At 44.0% G+C, this 21,132-nt stretch overlaps 1 protein-coding gene across 5 annotated transcripts in view; it reads left to right on the forward strand.

Moving 5' to 3' along the window:
* LOC109871558 (partitioning defective 3 homolog) overlaps positions 1 to 21,132 on the forward strand; it is a 217,153-nt gene that overhangs the window by 44,599 nt on the left and 151,422 nt on the right. For all 5 annotated transcript variants that reach the window (XM_031806547.1, XM_031806546.1, XM_031806544.1 and 2 more), the window contains exon 2: positions 1,885 to 1,986. In XM_031806547.1, coding sequence (XP_031662407.1) covers positions 1,885 to 1,986 — 102 coding nt within the window. The remainder of the gene's footprint in view (positions 1 to 1,884; positions 1,987 to 21,132) is intronic.

Consider the following 21,132-nt stretch of genomic DNA (forward strand, 5'->3'; position numbering starts at 1 on the left):
ATATAGTATCCCCTCAACAGACTACTACACAGAACACGTGCTTGAGGCCAAGCCCCCTGGGTAGAAATACAAAATAGACATGGGCCAATATTCACTGAAAATCACTGACGGCTCTGGTTCAACCAGGATATGACTGCTCTGAAGCTGTGTATACAGTATATAGGTGTTCTTGTAAGCAACTGAATGGCCACAGAAAGGGGAATAGTAGCCTTTTTAATACTTCAGCCTTTTTTTAACACTTCAGCCTTTTTTAATACTTCAGCCTTGAACAGACCATAAAAGGCCATACCATTGCAGTGTTGAAGTGAGAGGCTGATGAGTGTTGTAGAAGGGGTCAGAGTGGCCTACTCGCCCCAGGGCCAGTGTGCTTACTGTGGATCATAGATCAACCTGTCTGTCTGTCTCGCGCTCGCTCTAAAATCGTGAGAATAGATTAACATCAATCCAGTTTGTACACTGTGTTTTAGAAAATAAATGGGCCACTTGGCCACCCACCACCTCACTCCCTCCCCCATTGTGATTTGTTTTGTGTACACTCTGTGTTTGCACCCTACCCTGAGCCATCTGACCACTAAGGGACTGGTTCTTTAAGGATGCACCGAGTAGGTCCAGTTTGTCAATTTAACTGGTTATGTTAAGGAATCTATTGGTGTAAATGTGTGCTCTGCTCTCCACTTTTTCCTGTAGTCCACTCCCTCTATCCCCCTGACAGACTGTCATTCTGGCTGCACCCTAATTTTGCACCCTAATTTGCACCCTAGTTACCAAGGTTGTGTTCATTAGGCACCAAATGGAACAAAACAGACAAACAGGGAGGGATGATCTGGTCCAATAAGAAACACATTTCCAAACACTCAGTTTACCGTTGTATGCCCTAAGGAACAAATCTGTGTTTTATTGCCATCTGAGACAGGTCCTCTTTAATATGTGATTGATTGAACCAAAACCGTTCCTTCAAGGGGGTATCAGTGGAGAGGTGCCTCCCCCTCCCTTCCACACTTTCCCCAGGTCTGATGTGTGAGGGGGTGGTGGAGAGAGGAGTGAGGCTACCAGAATAGGAATGAAGATCTAGGATCAGTTTAGCCTTTTAACTCTATAATGAATAAATGGCAGTCCTGATCTTACAGTAGATCCTAGATCAGCACTGCTACTTTGAGACGCTATATGAATACTGTCCCAGATGGTATCTCCAGGGGTCCAGTACTGCCTAAATGTGGTGAGTGACTTGTCTGTCAGAGTCGTAAAGATCTTAATGCTATGCGTCAGCTCCACAAGGTCTCCTCCATTGTCCCTCACTGTCAGGGTTTAACACCATGGGGACACATCAGTCATGGTTACAGAATGCAGAATATATTACAGTGCCAGCCAGCCATATTCATCACTCTCTGTATATCTGCTCTCTCCTCTCTGTCTCTCTGTGTAGACCTACCTCTTGGTTCTTCTCACTCTTTCTCTCAATTTCTCTGTCTCCTCTCTTGCTGTTTCCCAACACTCTTATTGTTGAATCTGTGGACATGCTGATCTGTGTCTGCTGTGTTATGGCCCTAGCCATGGCCATTTCTTGTAAATGGAACCAGATTGTAATGCAGGTCATTCTCCCAGTATTGTGAAAGATTGTCAGTCTATACAGTATAAATTGTATAATGTGGCTACCCTCAGGGCAGTCTTCACGTCGCTGTGCTCTTAAACCGTCTCAACCCTGTCAAGACTGGCCCTAAACATCTCTCCCTTCTTTCTCTCCTCCCTCCCACTCGCTCAGGCAGTCTCTCCTCTCCATGTGTTGTATGGGTATTTTTACCAGAGACAATGGGATATGTAAAAGACCCATTTCTCTTGCTCATGCAGTAAATGGACAATACATGAATCTTCTTCTTCTTCCCCTAGGATGCCAGCTACTGGTTACAGGTTCACCGGTTGGAGCATGGGGATGGAGGTATCCTGGACCTGGATGACGTGCTGTGTGATGTGGCTGATGACAAAGACCGGGTAAGGGAACTGAAGCATGGGGTGTTCTAGTGGTTTAAGACGGTGAGAGAGTGGGTTTGAGTCCAACATGCTGTTTTCTAGCACTTTCTCCTGCCTGTCTTGTCAGTTGTTCACTGTCCTATAGTAAACACGTGTTTGGAAATGCTACTTCAAGCAAGGGCCATGTGTCATCTATAAAGGATGACATGAGAGCAAAAACTCAGGGCATAAGTAGGTTTTGCCTACACTGTACGTGAACAACCCTTTTGGCAACAACACTGGCTATCTGGTTAGTGCTTGGCATTTGTTGTTTGATACACGTACCTAGGTTGCTGCCAAAATAATGGAAACTCATGTTCCGGGATTCATCCATTGGCATTCAGGAGTATACCACTCAGTCACTGGCTTCATCAATAAATGCATCAACAATGTCGTTGTCCCCACAGTGACTGTACGTACATATCCAGAAACATCCAGTTCTAGCTAAAGGCTAGAACTGCCGCTTTCAAGGAGCGGGACATTACTCTGGATGCTTATAAGAAATCCTGTTATCCCCTCTGATGAAGCATCAAACAGGCAAAGCGCCAATAAAGGACTAAGATTGAATCCTACTGCACCGGCTCTGACACTCGTTGGATGTGGCAGGGCTTGCAAACAATTTCGGACGACAAAGGGGAAACCAGCCGCGAGCTGCCCAGTGACGCGAGCCTACCCAATTACCTAAATGCCTTTTATCTTCACTTCGTGGCAAGCAACACTGAAGCATGTGTCTGTCGTAAAGGGCTGAAGCATGCATGAGAGCATCAGCTGTTCCCGGACAACTGTGTAATCGCGCTCTCTTTAGCTGATGTGAGCAAGACCTTTTTAAACAGATCAACGTTCACAAAGCCGCAGGGCAGATTACCAGGACGTGTACTGGGCATGCACGGACCAACTGGCAAGTGTCTTCACTGACATTTTCATCCTCTCCATGACCGATTCTGTAATACCTACATGTTTCAAACAGACCACCATAGTCTCCAAGAAAGTGAAGGTAACCTGCCTACATGGCTACCGCCCCATAGCACTCACACAGGTAGCCATGAAGTGCTTTGAAAGGCTGTTCATGGATTACATCAACACCATCATACCGCAAACCCTAGACCCACTCCAATTTGCATACGGCCCCAACAGATCCACCGATAACGCTATTGCACTCCACACTGCCCTTTCACACCTGGACAAAAGTGTGAATTCTGTTCATTGACTACAGGTCAGTGTTCAACACCATAGTGCCCACAGCTCATCACCAAGCTAAGGACCCTGGGACTAAACACCTCCCGCTGCAACTGGATCCTGGACTTCCTGATAGGCTGCCCCCAGGTGGTAAGGATAGGTAACAACACATCTGCCACGCTGATCGTTAACACGGGTCAGTAATAAGCCTGATCACTGACAACGATGAGACCGCCTCTAGGTAGGTCAGAGACCTGGCAGTGTGGTACCAGGACAACACCTCTCTCAACATGAGCAAGACAAAGGAGCTGATCGTGGACTACAAGAAAAGGGGGGCCGAACACGCCCCCATTCACATCGAGGTTGTAGTGGAGCTGGTCGAGTGTCCAACAAACTACCATGGTCCAAACATACCAAGACAGTCATGAGGACACGACAACACCTTTTCCTCCTCAGTAGACTGGAAATATTTGGTATGGATCCCCAGATCCTCAAAAGGTGCTACGGCTGCACCGTCGCAAGCATCTTGACCGGTTGCCTCACCGCCTGGTATGGCAATTGCTCGGCATGCGTACGGCCCAGCACATCACTGGGACCAAGCTTACTGCAATCCAGGACCTTTATACTAGGCGGTGTCAGAGGAAAGCCCATAAAATTGTCAGGGACTCCAGTCACCCACGTCATAGACTGTTTTCTCTGCTACCACACGGCAAGCGGTACTGGAGCGCCAAGTCTAGGTCCAAAAGGCTCCTTAACAGCTTCTATCCCCAAGCCCTTATTTGAACACTGTGTTAACAAACCTCCAAACAAGCTTCAATGCCATCCAACCTTCCTTCTGTGGCTTCCAACTGCTCTTAAACGCTAGTAAAACTAAATGCATGCCTTTCAGCTGATCGCTGCCCGCCCGACTAGCATCACTACTCTGGACGGTTCTGACTTAGAATATATGGCCAACTACAAATACCTAGGTGTCTGGCTAGACTGTAAACTCTCCTTCCAGACTCATATTAACCATCTCCAATGAAACATTACATCTAGAATTAGCATCCTATTTCGCAACAAAGCCTCCACTCATGCTGCCAAACACCATCATAAAACTGAATGTCCTCGACGTCATTTACAAAATAGCCTCCAACACTCAGACTGCATCCAATTTGCTGAGTAATCTCAGTGCCATCTGTTTTGTCACCAAACCCCCATATACTACCCACCACTCCGACCTGTATGCTCTCTTCGGCTGGCCCTCGCGACATATTCGTTGCCAGACCCACTGGCTCCAGGTCATCTATAAGTCTTTGCTAGGTAAAGCCCCGCCTTAACTCAGCTCACTGGTCACCATAACACCCATTGTAGCACGCGCTCCAGCAGGTGTTCCTCACTGGTCATCCCCAAAACCAACACCTCTTTGGCCGCCTTTCCTTCCAGTTCTCTGCTGCCAGTGACTGGAACGAATTGCAAACATCTCCCTCACTGACTTTAAGCATCAGCTATCTGAGCAGCTTACCGATCGCTGCAGCTGTACACAGCCCATCTGTAAATAGCCCATCCAATCTACCTACCTCATCCCCATATTGTTTTGAACTCTTTTGCTCTTTTGCACACCAGTATTTCTACTTGCACATCATTATCTGCACATCTATCACTCCAGTGTTCATTTGCTAAATTGTAGTTACTTGCTACTATGGCCTATTTATTGCCTTACCTCCTCACGCCATTTGCACACACTGTATATAGACTTTTTCTATTATGTTATTGACTGTATGTTTGTTTATTCAATGTGTAACTCTGTTTGTGTCGCACTGCTTTGCTTTATCTTGTCCAGGTCACAGTTGTAAATGATAACTTTTCTCAACAAGCCTACCTGGTTAAATAAAAGTGGGGGAAAATGCTGCTAAATAATTATTGAACTGGCCACACGGACTATTTACATTTTCCACTGCTGCCTCTTGCTGTTTATTATCTCTGCAATAGCACTTTACCCCCACCTAATATGTACAAATTACCTTGACTAACCTGTACCCCTGCACATTGACTCGGTACCGTTAACCCCTGTATATAGCCTCGTTATTGTGTTCTTTGTATTTATTACTTTAGTTTATTTAGTAAATATTTTCTTTACCAAATATGCAGTTCTTGAAATAGAGTTAAGGTTGTATTAAAAACCTTACTTGTTGTATTTCGTGCACTTGACAAATAAGATTGGATATAGAAAGTATATAGAAATTGCATCATGCGTAAGGTCATTTATAAAAATGCTGGGGAGGCCATTCGTTTGGGCTAATGAGGCTATACCCCCATGGGATGACAATTCCCCCATCCACTGGGCACGAGTGGTCACTGATTTGGTTTAATGAGCATGAAAATGATTTAAGCCATATGCCATGACCGTCTGTCACCTGATCTCAACCCAATTAAAGACTTGTGGGAGATTCTGGAGAATCTATGCCGAGGTGCATTGAAGCAGTTCTGGTTCGTAGTGCCCCAACGCCCTGTTAAGACTTTCTGTTGGTGTATCCTTTATTTTGGAACCTGTATCATGTTAGAACAATGTGTTTTTCCTCCCAATGACCATGTAGGTCTTTCCACTTCTTGACCTGTCCAGATGTGTGAATCCATATGTTTGTTATTCATCAATAACATAGATGCATAAATAGACGAGGCAAGCAGTAAACTGCCTGTCTACTTAGAAAAGGATTGGGCTACTTCACTCACCCCTCTCCACAGAATAGACTATGACCGCACCCAACCCTATTCCCTATATGATGTACTACTTTAGACCAGGGACCATATGGCTCTCTCTAGGGAATCAGGTTCCCTTTACGACAGACACAGTTAGGTCAAACGCAGAGTACAGAGTTGTAAGCTACATCCGTTGCCCCTCTGGCCCCTCTGGCCCCTCGTCTCATTTCCTCATCTCTCACTGTTTCTCACCATTATGAAATGAGTCTGATGGAGAGCGAATCCTCTGAGTGAGGGACAGCAGAGGTCATCAAGGGTCACCTTCTCAGCTGGGTCTGCTGTGCGCCAAGGGCACCGGGCTTTATCAGAATCCGTGTTACCGCAATACACTGGACTGAATGTGACCAACGTAATGATAACATTAGGATGCTGTAATGAGTTGCAGCCGGAGATTTAATATGGGAATCCATGTGGGAAACCTCCACCAGATGTAGGTTTGGTACAGTGTGTATTGCATATACAAGTGAGCAAATGTTTGACTAACGTTCTTCTTACATAGTGGATGTAGCAATCCTGCTTAATGTGGGTGACTCTTACCAGAGTTGACAGCCTGATTCGGGCTCTATCCAGACCATGGTGTGGGTTTGTTTGAGAGTGTATGCATGTTTCCAATCCAATTGTAGACATATTTTCATGCAAATATTCTCAAAAATGCATAAAAGTAGTATGCGCTTTTGAAGTAGGCTGTGATTCAATGATAAATGAACAGGCACGGCATTGCATATAATCAACGCATGATAAATGAACAGGCACGGCATTGCATATAATCAACGCAGGACAAGCTAGTTACCCTAGTAATATCATCAACCATTTGTAGTTAACTAGTGATAATGTAAAGATAATTGTAATTCTAGCTAGCAACTTACCTTGGCTCCTTGCAGCCACAGGTCCTTCTGCTGCTGCACTCGCGTATCAGGTGGTCAGCCTGCCACGCAGTCTCCTCATGGATTGCAATGTAATCGGCGTCCAAAAAGGCCGATTACCAATTTGTTATGACCACTTGAAATCGGCCCTAATTAATCAGCCAACTTGTGTAGCGTGTTTTGTGAACATTTTAAAAGTTTACCGAAAATGTTCTGTTTCCATCAGGCCTGGCGTGAATATATTTAGCTGACATGTACTTTACTTGCATAAAAAGGCTGAATGGAAACTTGTAAAGGGGGATACCTAGTCAGTTGTACAACTGAATGCCTTCAACTGAAGTGTCTTCAGTATTTAACCCCTCTGAATCAGAGGTGCTGGGGGCTGCCTTCATCGACATCCACATCTTCGGCACCCGGGGAACAGTGGGTTAACTGCCTCGCTGTTGTCTATTAGATTAGGGCCCATGTCCGATTTTATTTTTTTTAAAGCCTGTGATTCTATTCAAGGGGGATGGATGATGAATGAGACTGGGATTGGAAGTGACTGACGGCTTGAATTAATCTGTAGAGGGAGATGGGCGGGGGGAGAGAGCAGCTTCGTTCAGTTATGGGTGTAGTTAGTAAGCATAGTGGCTGACGGAAGCTTCTCTCCACAATAAATGGTTAGTTAGTGGATCAGCATCTCTACAATAAAGGGGGTAAGTGAATGCCGTGACCTTAGTGCTGGCACAATTACCGTATAGCTGCGTAACTGATGGTTATGGATGAAGACAGTCACGAAAAGAAAATAATCGTCATAACCATAAATTAAACTTAAATTCAGATGCACAGCTGACTGAATGACCACAATGCTGCTGCATCAGCAGCAAACGTAGAGGGAGAGAATGAATAGAACAGGCTTGGAACCTCTAACCCGGGCAATTTGACCCGTAAACTCACGGGTCGCCTAGGATTGTCATGCAATAATTCCATGGTAATGTCATATGTTCATTCAAGTCATGTTAACCCTTTAGACCCCAATATAATTCTGGAACGCTGCTGTAGACTTCCAAAAACAAAGAACTTGTAATTGTCATTCGTTAACTTAGTTTTAAAGAGCACAACCTCTTCTTTAATGACACCACATTCATGTCGATGTGAATAACACTCATCGTCTTCCATTGTGTAGACACTCATTATTAACACTCAACACAACAATAAACAAGAGTATTTAAATTGTAGTACATTTTGCGTGAGTAATTTAGTCAAATTTACTAAGTATAATCTATTATACTTATAAATATGTGAAAATGTAACCGGAGGACAATATTCAGAAAGTATTTCAAAACCCACCCAAAGTAGGCTATTTGATTGACAACAATTCTTACTTATGTAACAATGTAAAAATACAAACAACCATTCAGACTATTTCAAAATATAGACACCCTCAATAAGGATTAGTACAGACCAGGTCTGAAACAAAATGTAGAAGTAGTAGCCTACTTTGACAACAATTCAGTGAATGCAGACAGAGATTTCAGAGAAGTACAATTCTAAAAAGTACACAATTTCCCTAATACGATTTGGAGGACAAATTCATATTTCACCCTGTCATTTGAGTGTTTGCATTTAGCCTACAACATGTCATGGATCTTCTGGAAGCACGGCCCCATCCTGCAAAGTGGCACAGAACACGTAGAGAGGAAGTTACTAGATATCTCCCACTCTTTGCCCTGCGTCCACTCTGGATACACACCACACACACTGTCGCCTACGCCCTTTAAACTTCACCAGGGAGTGGCCTGCTTTCAAATGATGAGTAACAACTCGGTCCACACCCCCGGGTGCCACACTCTTGGCTCCCCGCTTCCTGCCACTGTAGCCAAGTGAATGCACAAGCTGCATTTTGAATGCCTTCAGGGATGAGCGCATGCGGTTTCTGGGAAGGGGCCTTTGCAGGGTCCCCACACTGGTCTACTGACGCCGCCCTCAGGACGCCCTAGATGGGGAGCAATATGACACGCCATCACTTTGAGCAGCTATGTAGGTACATGCACCTTTCAGATCCCAATTCAACAAATGAGACAGACAAATTGCACAAAGTAAGCTGTGTGCTACAAAGGGGAATGTTGAGATTTGGGGCAGACACATTCCATGGAAACACAGGCTCCCGTCTCTGGTGTCCTTCCTACTCCTCTCCATGTTCCTCTTCCTTGCCATGTCTCCATCGCACACTATTCCCTGTGGGCACTGGTGAAAAGTAGTACGCTATATAGGATGCCATTTGGGACACACATGTCTGTATATATTGTTGTGTCGGTCAGTTTAGTCTGATACTCTACAGCCATAGAAATGTAATAGGTAGACATGAATGAAGAGAGTTGATTGTGGATTCCCGTTCTACTCATTCCACTTCTGTGGCTACAGCAGTTCTGACCTGGAGTTAATTACATAGCTGTATGATGCCATAATCGGCTTCTAGCCCAATAACCACTCCACTAAACATGACTGCACTCTCCTGGCAACTCGCTCTGCATCTCTGACATGTGTGAGATGCTTTTTAAAGACTGTGGAGAAGGAATGTGTGGCCTGGTGAGCGATGTGGCTTTTATTGGGTTACAGCGTGTCATCGCTGCTGCCAGGAATGGTGGCAGACAGCTCAGGGATTCACTGAGTGTTTTTTCAGATGTTGTGTGTCTTTCTGTCTGTCCCTCCCTCCATGTGTTCTCCTTTGGCCCACAGTCCAGCCTTGAGTCTTGATGGTATTCCCGTCTTTAACGGTCAGTCAATGTCTGCCTAGTAATAATTACCCAGAGATGGAGGATAGAAGGACATTCAACACACACACACAACCTTGGTGCCAGGTGACTGGCGTGTCCCTGCACCCTCCTGAGGTCATGAACTCTTTAGGGCTATGCTGTTTCAACCCCACATTCCCCATGTGTCTGGGAAGGACACGTGTGTGTGTGTGTGTGTGTGTGTGTGTGTGTGTGCGCGCACACACACACACAGTGGAATCTGTGTGTCTGGGCAGGGCAGACAGCTGCACGGGCCATCTCCACCTAATCACTTCTTGACAGACACGCACTTCTGTGTAAATACATTTAAATTCAATCACTTTTTGACAGCACCCCTTTTGATTTGAACTAAACCTTCCGTACATATCTACCTGTTGTAGCGGTGCTCAGAACGTTGCTTTTTGGACCTGAATGCCAAAACATTCCAGCAATAAAGAGGCTCAAAGTTGACCTATTTTGCAACCCCAGCCCACCATACCATGAAACATCCATGTCTTCATCACCGGAATAGATTATCATCTAAAAGCTGACAAACAGGCTTGTCAAACGATTGTATTCCTTGAAAAGAAAAAAATAACATTTTACCTTAACATGAATGCTTTGGCATTCGGGTCCAAAAAGTCACCTTCTGAGCACTTCAACAATTATTTTCCCTTTTTAGAAGGTTTTGTTCAAATCAAAATGGGTGCTGTCAGAAAGTGAGTAGATCCACTTTAAATTCAATTAAACACGCACATGGATGGACGAGGGCTAACCTGTCCATCTGTCAGTGTGGTGCATGGGCGGTGCTTCCCACAGTTGTCCTTTGGGTGGTGGACCGTTCTTGATACACACAGGAAACTGTTGAGCATGAAAAACCCAGCAGCGTTGCAGTTCTTGATACACCTAAACTAGTGCGCCTTGCACCTTCTAACACCACATTCAAAGGCACTTAGATCTTTTGTCTTGTTCATTCACCCTCTGAATGTCACATACACAATCCATGTCTCAAGACTTAAAAATCCTTCTTTAACCTGTTTCTACCCCTTCATCTACACTGATTGAGATGGATTCACCAGGTGACATCAATAAGGGATCATAGCTTCATCTGGATTCACTTGGTCAGTCTGTTATTGAAAGAGCAAGTGCTCTTAATGGTTTTTACACTGTGTGTAGTGCACTACTTTTGACCAGGACCTATAAGGATAGTCATTTAGGACACACCCCAGCAAGTCAAACCACTCATTGGACCCAGTGAAACCACTGTCAAGTGTTTCTATGACTGGAATCCCGGTCTGAATGTTACATACTGATTCCCCCTCTATGGCATGCTGGTCTGGATGGAATGGGGGAGGACTGACCCACTACTGCCCTGTCCTGAATTACAGGACACCTCTCGTTGGAAGGCAGGGGCTTGGCTTCAGTATTATTAACTTATTGAGACTGATGTGGAAATGAGCAGGGGGACAGTGGGGTAGGGAGATGCTGAGGTAGCGGTGGCGCCAGGATACGTACCCTCGTTGAGGGGTCACCTATCAGGCCAATGTGCTGCATCGGGTGGTGTTACCTGCTATACCAGACTCAAGGTTTGGGCTCAATTATACATCTGCTGAAAGTGAAACAATGTTGGCTTGTGCTCCATAGAGAACAAGGTTGGTGAGGTAACAGCCATTTGTGAATTCAAACAAATCCACGTTTATCGACAAACCCTGCTGTGTTCCCCTTTGGGCGGGTGCTGTTCAATTGTGTTATATCCACAAAAACATAAATGTTTACATGTATTGATTTTGGGGCCTCTATATTTAGCCTGCTTGTTTGTCTGCCAAGTGCAATGATTTTTGGAGCACACATGTTTTATGATGCTTTAAAAATGAGTATTGACCCCATTATAATACATACTGGTACTTATGAGGAATGTCTTATGTATTCTAAAGCATTAAATATAAATACAGTTGTGTGGAAAGAAAAACACTTAAAAAAAAACATGGTTCAAACTGGTGATGAGTTGACTTAGACCATGCCTCTGGGATGCTTTTATCACTTTCATTAAATCTTCTCTGAAGCCATAGAGAGAGCAGAGACGCCCTAGAGCAGGGATTGGCAACTAGAGGCCCGCCAATTTATGAAATAAATAAAAATGTTAAAAAAGATATATATTTGAAGTCGGTCGGGGTCTCAACTTACTGTTGAGGGTTGGAAAAATAGAATACACAAGGTGCAATTTCCAAATTTGGTTGTGCATCAGTCACTCAATTAGTCTGTCAGCAATTTGTATTTAGATTTGTAAGTTAGCGACCAGCTTTCGAAACTTTTAGTAAGCATGGCTGAATTACCGCCCGGGGTAGGGCCCATTTCTTCATCAGTTATATTAAGAACGGCCAACTGCGGCCCCTCGTGACGACTTGTTTTTTTGTGGCCCCCACCCCCATCAAATAGTAGGTATACCTGTCTCCACCCATCACTACATAACCTAGTGGTGACCTGTGTGTGTGATATCCTTCATCTGCCTCTCCATCAAAGGCCTCCTTCAGAGAAGAGCTGCTAACTAATGACCTTCTATTCCACGCTCCTCCTGCGTCCCGTCCTAATGGGAACAGCATGGTGTCTATAGGACTCTGCTAAGATGTGGTTGATAGAAAGGTCTATAGATGAGGTTAAGACACACTAAGGTACCATGCTTTTCATATCCGTGGTGCTGGGTCTTACTGCCCGAGCGCGCGCACACCATTTTTACCTCAGCACGTGGATTTGCCGACTTTCGCTGCAAGACCTTTTTGAAGACCGGGTAGAAAGGTCTCTGTTTGAGCCTCTGTAGTGGTAGACCAGAGAGTCTACTGGCTAAGACCAAGTCAGGAACATGATTCATATGATATGTTGGTAGCTGCTGCTAAACACAAGTGGCCATTTAAACACTCAAACACTTGAAGCGGATTTAAACTGAATGGAAGCGGAAAACTCAATATTAATTATGGTTAAATGCTTCTAATGAGATTAGAGTGGAATGTTGTGAAAGGAAGCTGTCACTGGGTATTCATCATTTGGGCACTACTCATTAAGACCAGCGTGATGCACATTTGTCAAGACATTCACTGTACATTGACCTAGAAGTAGGCCTGTATACAGAAAAATACACTGCTCCAAAAAATAAAGGGAACACTAAAATAACACATTCTAGATCTGAATGAATGAAATATTCTTATTAAATACTTTTTTCTTTACATAGTTGAAAGTGCTGACAACAAAATCACACAAAAAGTATTAATGGAAATCAAATTTATCAACCCATGGATCTGGATTTGGAGTCACACTCAAAATTAAAGTGGAAAACCACACTACAGCCTGATCCAACTTTGATGTAATGTCCTTTAAAACAAGTAAAAATGTGGCTCAGTAGTGTGTGTGGCCTCCACGTGCCTCTATGACCTCCCTACAACGCCTGGGCATGCTCCTGATGAGGTTGCGGATGGTCTCCTGAGGGATCTCCACACAGACCTGGACTAAAGCATCCGCCAACTCCTGGACAGTTGGTGGATGGAGCGAGACATGATGTCCCAGATGTGCTCAATTGGATGCAGGACTGGGGAACGGGCGGGCCAGTCCATAGCATCAATGCCTTCCTCTTGCAGGAACTGCTGACACTCCAGCCACATGAGGTCTAGCATTGTCTTGCATTAGGAGGAACCCAGGGCCAACCGCACCAGCATATGGTCTCACAAGGGGTCTGAGGATCTCATCTCGGTACCTAATGGCAGTCAGGCTACCTCTGGCGAGCACATGGAGGGCTGTGCGGCCCCCCCCCAAAGAAAATCCACCCCACACCATGACTGACCCACCGCCAAACCGGTCATGCTGGAGGATGTTGCAGGCAGCAGAACGTTCTCCACGGCATCTCCAGACTCTGTCACGTCTGTCACGTGCTCAGTGTGAACCTACTTTAATCTGTGAAGAGCACAGGGCGCCAGTGGCGAATTTGCCAATCTTGATGTTCTCTGGCAAATGCCAAACGTCCTGCACGGTGTTGGGCTGTAAGCACAACCCCCACCTGTGGACATCGGGCCCTCATACCACCCTCATGGAGTCTTTTTCTGACCGTTTGAGCAGGCACATGCACATTTGTGGCCTGCTGGGGGTCATTTTGCAGGGCTATGGCAGTGCTCCTCCTTGCACAAAGGCGGAGGTAGCGGTCCTGCTGCTGGGTTGTTGCCCTCCTACGGCCTCCTCCACATCTCCTGATGTACTGGCCTGTCTCCTGGTAGCGCCTCCATGCTCTGGACAGTACGCTGACAGACACAGCAAACCTTCTTGCCACAGCTCGCATTGATGTGCCATCCTGGATGAGCTGCACTACCTGAGCCACTTGTGTGGGTTGTAGACTCCGTCTCATGCTACCACTAGAAAGCACCGCCAGCATTCAAAAGTGAGCAAAACATCAGCCAGGAAACATAGGAACTGAGAAGTGGTCTGTGGTCCCCACCTGCAGAACCACTCCTTTATTGGGGGTGTCTTGCTAATTGCCTATAATTTCCACCTGTTGTCTATTCCATTTGCACAACAGCATGTGAAATGTATTGTCAATCAGTGTTGCTTCCTATGTGGACAGTTTGATTTCACAGAAGTGTGATTGACTTGGAGTCACATTGTGTTAAGTGTTCCCTTTATTTTTTTGAGCAGTGCATATTGGGTGTTTCCTTCTGTAAAGACTGAATATACCTTGTGTTTTACAAGCCACATGTTGTACTTCCCAAAAAGTGGGTGTAGTTGGTGAGTTAATGAAAGCCAGCCTTATGGGAGCACGCACGAACGCACGCACGCACAGCCTCTTATGGGAAATACCTTGCCATCGCTCTGTGGCTCAATGGTAGCCTTCCTTGTTAGCCTAGGTTTCCATGGAGCTATGATGAACCACATAAAGCAGTGTATGTAGCAATGGTGTGTGTAGGCTACCGTTTAAGTCTCACATTCAGCCCATCCCCCATGAGAGGAAAACACCCACGTTTACATGAGTGAGTCATAGATAGTCATACAGCCAGGGAGATGGGGAGCAGTTGCAAGACTGTAGAGAGCGAATGAGCGACGCCTTTGATCTGCTTTGTTGTGATGAGGCTTTTGGATGGCTCTCCTGCTCTGTCATGGGTCTGTGGCCAGGACCGATAATGTAGCAAGCCTTTTTAGGTGCAAACTCTGAGATGAGTGGGGATCTGTACATGGAGGCAAGATACAGTAAGTCAGAGAATGGCTTAACCTCTCTGGGATATGTGGGACGGTAGTGTTCCACCTCGCCAACATCCAGTGAAATTGCATGGCACCAAATTCAAAACAGAAATCTCATAATTAAAATTCCTCAAACATACAAATATTTTATACCATTTTAGAGAGAAACTTCTTGTAAATCCAGCCACAGTGTCCAATTTCCAAATGGGCTCTACAGTGAAAGCTCACCAAACGATTGTTAGGTCAGCACCTAGTCACAGAAAACCATACAGCCATTTTCCATCCAAGGCGAGGGCTCACAAAAATCAGAAATAGCGATTAAATTAATCACTAACCTTTGCTCTTCATCAGATGACACCCATAGGACTTAATGTTACACAATACATGTATGTTTTGTTCGATAAAGTTAATATTTATATCCAGAAATCTGTTTACTTTGGCCACATCAATTTATGGAAATACTCATAATAAACATTGCTAAAAGATACAAGTGGTATTCATGGAATTTTAGATCCACTTCTCCTTAATGCAACCGCTGTGTCAGATTTTTTTTTTTTTATTGCGGAAAAAGCACACCATGCACTAATCTGAGTACAGTGCTCAGACGCAAAAACAAGCCATACAGATACCCGCCATGTTGTGGAGTCAACAGAAGTCAGCATTATAGCATTATAAATATTCATCAGAATGCACTCCCAGGAATCCCAGTTCCACAATAAATGTTTGTTTTGTTCGATAAAGTCCATTTATGTCCAAATACCTCCCTTTTTGTTTGCGCGTTTAGCCCAGTAATCCAAATTTCATGAGGCGCGATCACTAGGTCCAGACAAAAAGTCAAAAAGTTCTGTTAATGTTTTTAACATAAATCTTCAATAATGTTCCAACCGGAGAATTCCTTTGTCTTTAGAAATTAAAAGGAACGCAGTTAACTCTCACGGGAGCGCGTGGCACTCTGCCAGACACCTGGTTGAAACAGCTCTCATTCCCTCCTCCTTCATAGTAGAAGCCCCAAACAAGGTTCTAAAGACTGTTGACATCTAGTGGAAGCCATAGGAAGTGCAATATGACCCCATAGACACTATATTCGATAGGTGATGACTTGGAAAACTACAAACCTCAGATTTCCCACTTCCTGGTTGAATTTTTTCTCATTTTTTTGCCTGCCATATGAGTTCTGTTATACTCAGACATCATTCAAACAGTTTTAGAAACTTCAATGTTGTCTATCCAAATCTACTAATTATATGCATATTCTAGCTTTTTGGCCTGGGTAGCAGGCAGTTTACTCGGGGCACCTTTTTATCCAAGCTACTCAATACTGCCCCCCAGTCCCAAAGAAGTTAAGACAGAAGCCTTTTCTTTTGCTCCCTCTTTAAAGCTGGGATCCAAGGTGAAACGGCGCCCCAGTCACACTTTATTTTGTTTTGTTTTTAACTGGAGGAGATGAGCATCTAGCATCATATGCGATGTCCAAAGGAAAATTGTCTTTGTGGTTTGAAGTAACATCTTTGTAATATCGCAATCGGACGTGGCAGTTTCACCGCTAAGGATTCCATCTTTAAGTTAACATTTGTATCCATTTCTTTTACAGCCTGCTCAAGTAGGCTACGCCTAATTTGTCATCAGGAATTGAAAATGGTTTAAATTGAGAATGTGTCACTGATCTACACACACACACACAATGTCAAAGTAGAATTATGTTTTTAGACATTTTTACAGTTTAATGGCTGTGATAGGAGAACTGAGGATGGATCAAAATTGTAGTTACTCCACCATACTAACAAATGACAGAGTGAAAAGGAAGTCTGTACAGAATAAACATATTCCAAAAGGTGCATCCAGTTTGCAATAAGGCACTAAAGTTATACTGTAAAAAATGTGGCGAAAATTAACTTTCTGTCCTAGATACGAAGTGTTATGTTTGTGGCAAATACAAGACATCACCAGGGATTGTGTTAATGCAGGATTTTGCCATTTTCATGCAGAAAGGGACAGATAAAACGTAGAAAAAGTATCTTGCTTGGTTAAGTAAATGCAGATCTAAAATGCTTCTTATTGTAAATTCTACTCGGCTTCATCCACGGTCAAAATCATGAATGTAAAAGGACAATTTCCTGCTTCAGTTGTACTTCTCCACTTGGATGAAATATCTTTGCTCCCCTCATTGCATCACCAGACCGAGTTCTGACACGATCTGATGAGTGGGCAACTTTTCTCCAGTACTTTCCTCCAGTGTAGTTTTTCTTAAGACTGCAATTTAAAATGCAAGTTTAACTTCAAACAAAACATTAGGGAATTTTGCTGGCTGCATTCTCTGACAAAAACGCCTTGCTTTTTCATTGTAAGCTAATGTACCTAGCTATTTGTGGCTGCTAGCCAAATGGCGTTGCACATCTGTTATCATCCGAAAACATTTTCTGCTGAATGTGTTGCACACCCCTTACACTTGTTACAGGTTTAGGATTTTCCATTTGTGTTTTGAGGTTGGACTTTAGCACGTAAAGCTCGTTAGCAGGTAGGGCTCACCGTGTAGGTCGGTATGTATTACACATTCGGGTGTCCATTAGTGGGAAGGTGTTTCACCTGTGCTGATCCAGGTGCTATTTAGTGCTCCAGTTGTCTTGATAGATGCGGAGAGTTAACTCTGCTGAGAGTCAGACTCGGCCGACGTAATGTATTACTAATGTCTACGATGTGGGAATTGGGCTCGGGACGATTCCAGTGTGAGTTATCTGGGCCAAAGGTATTGCTTGGGGTTTGGGCCGAGGCTCCTCTCTGGCAGACACGAGCTGCTTTATATAATTAACATTTCATTTATTTTTTCCATATTTTCTCATTGTTTGTGTGATCAAAAAAATACAATTAACATTTAAATTAAATTATTTAAGAGCCCTGTGTAATATTTTAGTTTTCTGATACTTTGTGTTTTGTGTATATTGACAAAAAACAACACTTAAATCCTTTTTAATCCCCCCTTTGTAACACAACAAAATGTGGAGAAAGTTAAGGGGTGTGAGTACTTTCTCCCAGACAGTGTGGGTTTTTGTCTGCTGTATGAGGCCACAGGGAAAATCTGATTATTTGTGTGTGAAGTCCACAGGAGTCCATATTAAACAGGTTGCACGATAAAGGGAATTTGGTCCCTTTTGGGACACATCCAGGCTGTAAAAGATGAAGAGCAGATGTTAATCAGATTGGAACCTCCTTTCTCTCCATCTCCCAGCTGAATGTTTTTTTATGGTCTGAGGGAATTTGGGGTAAAGGACAAACTTTTCTCCTGTGTTTCCTGAAAATGAAGACTGGTTTCTTAGCAAACTCTTCAACATAATCTATTTGGCATACCAGTAGTTACAATAAAACTGATTTTTTAAATTATTATTATTATTATTTTTTGTGTGTTTGTGTGCTTGTCACGTTGACATAGCGTCACTACAAACACATCCTTAGCCAGCATGTAGTAAGCCCAGGGTCAGTACAGAGGAACAACGCTGCCCTCCTGAGGTGTACATCTGTAAGTGCAACATGTCTTTCCTTTTCCACCTCCACTGCTTCATCTCAACTATGGCTGAATGCGCATTTCTATTCTGGCTGACTGCAATTCTCACCCTGGCTGACTGTAATATCTTAAGCTTTTCAGTGATAATCTGTTGCCTTTTGAAAGCGGTAATAGTACTGCGTGGAAGATTATTCATATTTCTCACCTTTTGTTGAAAGTTTGTGTGAATGAAAGATTGAAAGTGTTTTCTGCTGTTTTCTTAACGTAATAATAAGTGATTATTGGCACCCAAAGACCTTGACTACTGAGACTTCAGTTTTTTTTTAAGAGCAGCCACAATGAGCTGTTATTGGCCTATATGTTTTTGGAGCCATGACCACAACTACCCAGCAACACAACACAGATACGCCAACACACAATACAGCCATGGAGATGGGCAAACACTTCTTCTCCAATTGAAGTCTCTGATCACACTTGTAGGCAATGTCATGGTTACGTTGGCTAGCTAAGCTCATGCGCAGAAACACTTCATCGGGTCTAACGGTCGTTTCATGCCGAACTACGCATGTGCAGGCCGTCAAATCAAATGCATTCTTTAGATATAGTTTTTGACTAAAATGAAAACGTGTCAGTTTGTCACTCTCACGAGGTTGTAGTAATAACGTGTTCGACTACTTAAGCCATTAGCTCAAATCTAGGTTATGCCTTCAGGTTTGGAGAAAATTAACTAAGGAAGAATTTTTCACTTCTCTCATTGACTTCTCAAACCCTAAACGCCGGCCTGGTCTTCGTGGTCTATTTCACAAGAGGTGCCGGAAGTCGTGATTTTTGCAGCTGTGGGTTTAGAAACTCTGCGATACCGCTTTGTGTTCTGTTCTCAGCTGGGTCCTCATCTCAGATATGGCTTAGTTACATATGAACTGTGGGATGTTTTGTTACATGTACTGTAGCCTCGCCTCCAATTGAAGGGGGTGTGTGAGAGAATAGTAAACTAACCATCAAAATCAGACTGGGGACATTTCGGTCCCCACAAGGAAAAATGCTATTAGGATTAGGGTTGGGGGATAAAGGCTAGGAGTTAGGGTTAGGTTTCCTGTGTGTGAGAGATGTCTGTCACTTCAAGACACATACTGTGTCGTTGATGCTGTTTTAGGTAGAGGTGCCTGTCTAATCGATCCAAGTTAAAGTAATAAATCCTTTGAATGTTCAGGTCCATTCATGAGATTAAGGTCTGTATTCATAAAGCATTTCAGAGTAGGCGTCCTGCTCTAGGATCAATTTAGTCTTTTAGATCAGAAGGAATAAGATCAAATGGACAGGGAGGGGACCTGGTCCTAGGTCAACACTGTAATACTGCCCAGTTGTGTGTTCTCTGTTCTCTCTCTGTCAGGACAGTCTAACTTTGACCAACAGAGGTCTCCCTTGGTACATAGTCATTGAGATTGTCCTGCTCTGACATTGCTGGACTAATGTAGTCATTAGTGGGAGAATGTGTACACGCTTTCATCGTTACATGTAACAGCTCATTGAAATGTCTCGCCTAGTAAAACAGGAAACCACTAACTGGGGTTTGGCTCTGTTTCCCACACTTGGCCAGTACTTGTCTGCATCACAAATGGCACCCTATTCCCTATATAGTGCAGTTTTTTCTGACCAGAGTTCTATGGGCCCGGTCTAAAGTAGTATAGGGAATAGGGTGCCATTTGGGACACATACTTGGTTTTATGACAGAGCAAACACTGGACCCTCCATTGTTAATCCCAAGAGGCTGTCCTGCCCAGAGAGAAGAGGGCTTGTTACACACACACACACACACACACACACACACACACACACACACACACACACACACACACACACACACACACACACACAGTGCCGTCTAGCCACCGGGTTCCCACAGTGAGTCACCAGTGCCAGCCAGCTGTGGTTTGTTTGTTTGGGAAGAAATGGCTTGTCGTGAGGATGCAGTGAGGATTCAGGAAGTGGTAGCTAGGCCTACATGGCACACAATAAAATCAAGTCCTAATTAAAAATGTATTTGTCACATTCTTGGTAAACAGCAGGTATACACTGAGTGTACAAAACATTAAGAACATCGGCTCTTTCCTTGACAGACTGACCGTGTGAATCCAGATGAAAACTATGATCCCTTATTGATGTCACCTGGTGAATCCATCTCAATCAGTGTAGATGAAGGGGTAGAAACTGGTTAAAGAAGGATTTTAAAGTCTTGAGACATGGATTGTGTATGTGACATTCAGAGGGTGAATGAACAAGACAAAAGATCTAAGTGCCTTTGAACGGGGTTGTTGTAGGTGCCAGGCGCACCAGTTTGAGTGTGTCATGAACTGCAACTTTGCTCGGTTTTTCACGATCAACACGTTTCCTGTGTGTATCAAGAATGGTCTACCACCCAAAGGACATCCAGCTAACTTGACACAACTGTGGGAAGCACTTGAGTCAACATTTCGACACCCACCGTGTAGATTCCATGCCCCGACGATTGAGGCTGTTTTGAGGGCAAAAGGGGGTGCAACTCAATATTAGGAATATGTTCCTAATGTTTTGTACGCTCAGTGTAGACTAACAGTAAAATGCTTACTTACGGGCTATTCCCAGCAATGCAGAGAACATAAAGGAAACAACTTGAGGAATAAATACACAATAAGTAATGATAACTGTGCTACTGTACATACACAAGGTTACCAGTACCAAGTCAATGTGCAGGGGTACGTGGCAATTGAGGTAGATATGTTCATAAAGTCACTAGGTAACAGGATAGGCAATAAACAGTAGCAGGAGTGTAGGTGATGAGTCCGCTAGCTAACTATCACACTGTGGCAGCACGTTCAGTTCACACACCCACACACTGAGACGTGTGGGT

Source organism: Oncorhynchus kisutch, linkage group LG27 (assembly GCF_002021735.2).
Source record: "Oncorhynchus kisutch isolate 150728-3 linkage group LG27, Okis_V2, whole genome shotgun sequence".
Classification (NCBI taxonomy): domain Eukaryota; kingdom Metazoa; phylum Chordata; class Actinopteri; order Salmoniformes; family Salmonidae; genus Oncorhynchus; species Oncorhynchus kisutch.